The sequence below is a fragment of the Montipora foliosa genome, chromosome 8 (genome assembly GCF_036669935.1).
Source record: "Montipora foliosa isolate CH-2021 chromosome 8, ASM3666993v2, whole genome shotgun sequence".
NCBI lineage: Eukaryota > Metazoa > Cnidaria > Anthozoa > Scleractinia > Acroporidae > Montipora > Montipora foliosa.
In genome coordinates this window covers 3474493-3481078 of record NC_090876.1, presented here as the reverse complement: position 1 = coordinate 3481078, position 6586 = coordinate 3474493, and the positions used below count along the sequence as shown (strand labels likewise).

The window sequence follows — 6586 nt, the reverse complement described above, 5'->3', positions numbered from 1 at the left end:
GGGTCGGTTACTGTAAATTCTCTAGGTGGCCCCGATGTCATTGAACGTGCTGTAAGATTAGCCGACTTTCAGTGTTTTGTTTCCCATACAAATCCTTATAAAATCTGAGTGTGGGCTGGCTGTGTTCCACTTGCCTTTTAACATGTTGTCAAGATGACGAAAGCAGAGCTCTCAAGTCCCAAGGATTGAGTGTGAGTCTCACGCATTTTCAATGCATCTCACGCTCTCACGCGACACGCGCATTTCTCGCGCATTGGAACTTTTCTCGTAGGTAGCTCTAATTTTTAAGCTTTCGGAAGAGCTCATGAATGCCGAATTTCCTTCACTTGCAATGAACTTCGGCCAATGTTCAATCTGTTCGTGTGCTACCAATTTTCTTGTTTCTTGAGGACTTTCACCCGTTAGCTCGGACTGACCATAATAACATGGGCTTTCTTGACTCTCTCAGCAAGCAGCATGAAAGAGCTAAAAGGGCGGACTCGGCGGTGCATTTCCAGCGATTTGAGAAATGCAAATTTCAAAAATTTTCCGGGAGACCATATCCCGGACCCACTAGATTTGTTTGGCACCTGCGGCTCAAGAAACACAGTTACGCCTTTGGCGCAATCTCCAGCAAGCATCTCACTCTTTGGAAACTTAAGACTTGAGAGCTCTGCGAAAGGCAAAATGATTGTGAAGCTTGATGCCTTAAAATCTCAACGTTTTCGAAAAAAAGATGAAATTGCAGAGGGTAAAAGGGTCCGAAAACTTTCAGCAATTCCACAAACAAGCCACTGAGTAGCAACAAAGGACTGCAGGACGGGACTGACCTCGGTTTCTTACTCAATGATCAAATTGCATTTTCTCGAAATTCTGATTGTTGAAAAAACTATGCAGCCAATTTATTCCCGTTTTTTTTTTTTTTTTTTTAATTTTTACTTAATTACCTTTTCGAATATTGAAAGTTTATATCTTGACAGGTGTAAATATTAAAAAGCAAAAAAAATTCTTAATATTAATGTTTTAAAAAATCTCTGAGATCTTGAAAGAAACATTAAGGGAAACCGCTCTACAGTTCGCTCTGGCAACAAAAGAAACTTGTCAAGTTTCACAGCCATCTCCGTATTTCAACAATAATCACATTGGCAGTATATTTCTCCTCTTTTATTAAAACGATGAAACTCTCCTTCATGGGGTGTGGTTGGGAAGAGGGGTCCCCCTGATGCCTGCGTGGCAAGCTAAGGCAGAAACTGTGAAGAAAATATTTCAAATTGTCTGTATAACTAAAATTTAAAATTGGTTTTTACTTCACCATACAAATATTCTTTTTTTTACAAGGGTTCTTAAAGTAGACACACTTCCTTCATAAGATTGAGAGAGAGGATTTAACATTTGACTTCACTTCTTGCTAGAATTAAATTGCTTCTCTACCACTGTGTGATAAATGGCATGACTTCTTTTACATCTCTGTTCCAGGTAAGATGTGAAGAAAACAATCAGCTGTGTCCCGGAAAACTTTGTTTTGTAGAAAAATCATGAATGCTTGGGGTTATTACAAATGAATAAAACATGCCGGCCACACTGAGTATATTTACAATGTTCTGAATCTTATATTTAAACTTAAGTTAGTTGGGGCAATTTTCCAATGGCTGTTGAAAACTAAAATGTAATCACACGCAACAAAGTGACTATCATTCACGCATTACCAGGCTAAATCCTCTAAATTTATATCAAACAAACTATCAACAATAAACAATAACTACAAAATGAAAATGACTGAGCTCTTCACAATCAAGGTCGAGTCATCTTCCACTAAACAAAGCTCAAACCAAAGAAAATGTAAAATTATTTCCTGTTCCGATTCTTTTTCAGTCAGTGGAAAAGTGTCAGAGTGCAAATTAACTTTGTACCCACACACTAAAACCTGAAACTCAACTGAAAGGGCCAAGAACAGTCAAGTGACGCAAGAGCATTCTATTTAACATCTGACAAAACCTGTGTATGTTTACATTGTGCAAAATTGAACTACAAATACAATCATTCCATATTGTTTGTGCCATAAGTAGATCCCGTCTTGAAATGAGTATCAAAATCTTACTACCAATTAAAAATTCATTCTGCACAAAACAACCACACACAAATATTATCCCATCCGAAAGCTTTTTGCAGTACTGTCAGTCAACAACGATGAATCTCCTACTGTAGCACATACTTTTAAAAAAACATTTTCTTCAGTTTCTTTTGATCTGTAGAAAACTCATGTTGACAGGCATTGGAAAATTACTTTACATTTAGTGTTAAGAGATTTTATTCAGATTTGTGACAGTAGAGGTCTTTCAGAGTCTTGAGCTCTTCAATCAGAGTTTTATTCTGGTTCTCCAGAACTGCTACTCTGTTTTCCAAACACTTGACATACTCCTTCTTTTTCCGTCTGCATTCCTTGGCAGCCTCTCTGGAGGAAGGAGTTACAAAACAGAAATTAATAAATTTTCAACCTCGGTTAACGCATTTCTTGTGTTCTGATTGGTTTATTCAATGTCGGTTATCAGCTCATATTCCTTAGCTTGACCTTATATGGCAAATGATTGCACTAAGTGTTGCTAAACTAAATTTTTTTAGCTGGAAAGCGAAATTTCTCTGTGAATAAAGCACACAAAAAAAGTTTTGCGGAAAGTTTGGATCAATTTTGACGTTTAGAAGTAAGCGAAAAGGTTAGAAATGTTTTTTTGATTAGCCTGCGTCTGACTGACCACCATGTATTACACAACATGGCATCTTCATCAAGTTTTCTTGATTTTGCTCGAATTTCTCACTTTTATCACTTGTATTTCATACTTCCAAACTTTTGGAGTTTCAGGAATTTAATAAAACAATTATTCTATTCATGCTTGTTGGATATGAGACTGGTTACAGCTATTTACTATCTCATATCCAACTTGTGGTCATGGAATAATTGTTAATTATCATTTCAGTAATGTACCTAACCAACAAATACTGGCCTTCGTGTTTGCCTATGTATACAAGATGCAGTATGAAAACAAGTTTTGAAGTGAACCTTGCATGCAAAAAATATATATCTTGTATATCATTCTTAAATACTAGAGAATCATATGCCATGGTAAACGAGAAACGACGAATTAAATTTTGGCACCCCAAACTGGTTTCAAAGGGGAACTTGTCTTCATACTCAAAAATAATAATGATTGTTGTCAAATTTAAAACAAGTAGGGAGGCACTGTAGAGTAGTAGTTAGTATGGCAGAATTGTTGAGTAATAACATGGCTCCGTCCCTGACACGAAAAAAGCACCATGGTGTGGCTACACAAAGGTGCATAATGGATAGAGGAAACATACTGCTAAGGGGGTGGGGATTATATGGTGGACTTTCAAGACATTCACGGTCGAGTAACAACACTCTTGGTTCCTTTATGTCCTTGAAAAAACATATTGCTGAAAAAAAAAGGTTGATGGAAAGACAGTTTGAAGAAATGTCAAAAATATGGTAAAGAAATTAAACAACAAGGTAGAAGAAAGTTACACCAATTTGCAAAAAGATTTGTCCTTCGAACTCCTAAAAAGGACTCAAATATCTCACACAAAGAAAGTCACCTGTTTTTCATAAGTCTCATTTCTCGTTTACGAGATGCATCCTCTGCGATTTGTTGACCGTTTCCACCAATGGCAGGTGAATTAAGGACAACACCTGGTGGAAGCTGCCCACGAATGAACTGCTGCTGTGTAGCGGGAATGGTATACATGGTTCCTGTATTGCTCACTTGGACTTGCTATTAAAAAATACAAATTCTCAAAATAATGTAAACAGTTTGTACACATCTTCCTTCCACAAAAAATCATGGACTTTTCAAGGATCCTATTATTTTAGACTTAATGATAATATGTTCAACCAAACTTAAGGTTTGTTGTGTTTTGAGCAAATACATTCTACTTTAGTTCAAACTGCATTTCAAGTTAAATGATTTCAACCTTGTTTAATTCACAAGTTAATTTGTCTCCTCACAACAATAATCACTGAAAATTGTAAATGATTAGGGCTAGGAAACAACAGAAAATGAGAATGAAACCAAACAAGTATCACTTTGACCTGATTTTCTGACTTCGACCCAGCAATGCTTTTAGAAAGTTAAAATAAGAATACTATTATTATCAAAGGGGTGTTATTTCACAAAAATCCAGAAATTCAAGAAAGCCAAACCAAAATCTCATGGAAAACTCTAAGTGATTGATAAAAGTTTCACAATTAATGAAAAAAACCATAGCAAATCACATAAGAAACTACCATAAGTGCCAGAAAATATAAAGTAGTGTACCTGTACTTGCACTTCTCCGGGGTTTGTAGCATAAATATATTGTTGCCCGTCCTATAACATAACAAACAAAAATGACCCAATTTTAGGGAACCAGTTCAGTTGCTTGAGAATGGGAGTGACATGATCGTATCTCTGGGACCCGCTAACGATTCTACAGGCAAAATTCTGAACCGCTTGGAGTTTAGCAATGTTAGATTCTGAAGTATTAATCCAGACTGAAGAACAATTAAATAGGTTATTAAAAACTAATGCATTGATAATAAGTGCAGTTATCAAAGCAGTGTTTAACTCAGTTTATCTGGCATAATTGTGACATACAAGAAGCCACAGTTGCCGTGACATGATCATTGAAAGTTACGCTTGTGTCCATTATAACACCGATCTAATTTTGGCCATTTAAGTGCCAAAAAAAAGAGAAACTACAGACTTGACCTGGAGCTTTGAATTTAGCACATACACTCTACACACAAAATGATACTAAAGTAAAAACTAAACATAATCTCTTGACCTAGTGTTTTGCATCAGAATAATTTAAACTGAACAGCTCCTTTCCCAAAAGCCAAATCAGCTGATGGAGAGATATGTTCATGTAAGTTTCACCTGTTGCTGCTGTTGATATTGAACTACAGTGCCAGATGAATTTTGCGCCATTGGCACAGCCTGAAGTGCCTCTCCTGATGTGACAATCTGAATAGTTCCTGGTATAGTAACTGTTTGTGGTGCTTGTTGGTAAGTGAGTGCACTTGTTGTAATCACAGTTATTGGTGATGTTCCCTCTGTCCCGTCACTTTGGCCTTGGATGTCTTCAGAAATGGTTTCTACTTTTGTAGGGCTTTCAGAACCAGATAAATCATTAAATATTTTCCTAAAGTAAAAGTCAAAAAGGACAAAATGCATTGATTGAAAAAGAGGTTCATCACTGTGAAACAAAACTGTTGATATGATCGTTGTCAACTCTTATTTGACAAAATTAATGATCAATATCCTATCCCACATTGATAATGTTAATAATATGACAAATGAAGAAATGACAATAGCCAAAGTATAAGTTTTTGAGAAATATTTCAGTGCAATCCACTTGTTAAAAAAAAAACAATAATATCAATGATCAAAAGGGTGTTTAGATAGCTACATTTTCTTGATACAATCATTTGGTAATATTTGTTTTAGAATCAATTTTAAAAAAAAATCTACAATAAAAAAAATCATTTTTACAATCAATAATCACCTTTGTTTTAAAGTTTTAAGCTCCTGGGTTTTCTTAAATTTTCACGTGCACATTTTGAAAAATAGTGCAAAACTGTTCAGAAAATAGTGGTGGCTCATTTTTTTGGTACTATAATTCCAAGAAAATGAAGACTTTAAACAAGGAGCTATCGAAAACTAACTTTGTTGTACATGTACATAAAAAATATAATTTTGTAAGCTGAAAAATAATAATATATTATTGATAAATAGATAAGCTAGTTTTTTTGCATGTATGGAGTCTTGGGAATCTCTTAATTCATGTTCATGTAAACTCTATATCAGTATCTTATCATATATTGAATGATCTAAAAAGCAAGCGTTAGTAAAAAAAAAACTGTCAGATTGGCCTTGTGTCAAAAAATAGTGATTCCGACTTCACAGTTTTTTTCTTTATGATGTTAAAATGGGTGGTAGCAGAGTTGATCTTTGCACTTCAAAAGGTTAAACAAAATTTCTCCAATACCGTTTCAAGCATTAACTTAATATATTGATAACTTCAAGGGACTTCACAAAGACTTCACGCCGATCACACTAACTTCACGAGAAACTGTGATGTTTGTGAAGGTTTTACAAAGAAAAATCTGTAAGTTTGAATGCAAGGACGGTCATGAGTTGCCTGTGGGTATGTCAGGTAAGAAGTGGCTTTGCATTTAGAGTTTTGTGGACGAGTTAGATTTATCTTTGTCGCGCTTTACTGACCTCGAATTTGTCAGATCCCAAAAGTCTTCCCTGCTTTTTAACTCTCCAGATAATACCAAATCAGCCAAAATTTGGAATAAACATGATCTTCATTTCACACCAATCATGAAGGAAACAAAGCGATTCCAACGTAACGGAAGTGCGATGATGGCGACATTTCGTGCTTTGTGGAGTGCTTTCGCGCAATATCGTACGTCAGATTTTACAAATCTACGTAAGCTTAAGCTCATTTCGAGACTATACAAGAGGAGTAATGGAACATTATAGCCATCTTTTGTTTAACATTAACCACGTGTACATATAAATATCACACACTGCAAGGCAAGATCACA

At 35.5% G+C, this 6586-nt stretch overlaps 1 protein-coding gene across 2 annotated transcripts in view; it reads right to left on the bottom strand.

Annotated features, from left to right (window-relative positions):
• Positions 1 to 1250: 1250 nt before the first annotated feature.
• LOC137968061 (cyclic AMP-responsive element-binding protein 1-like) overlaps positions 1251 to 6586 on the bottom strand; it is a 6086-nt gene continuing 750 nt past the window's right edge. For both annotated transcript variants that reach the window (XM_068814687.1, XM_068814688.1), the window contains 4 exons: positions 4908 to 5172; positions 4308 to 4358; positions 3589 to 3764; positions 1251 to 2431 (listed from right to left, as the gene is read on the bottom strand). In XM_068814687.1, the coding sequence (XP_068670788.1) occupies positions 2287 to 2431; positions 3589 to 3764; positions 4308 to 4358; positions 4908 to 5172 (637 nt within the window). In that variant the 3' untranslated portion in view covers positions 1251 to 2286. The remainder of the gene's footprint in view (positions 2432 to 3588; positions 3765 to 4307; positions 4359 to 4907; positions 5173 to 6586) is intronic.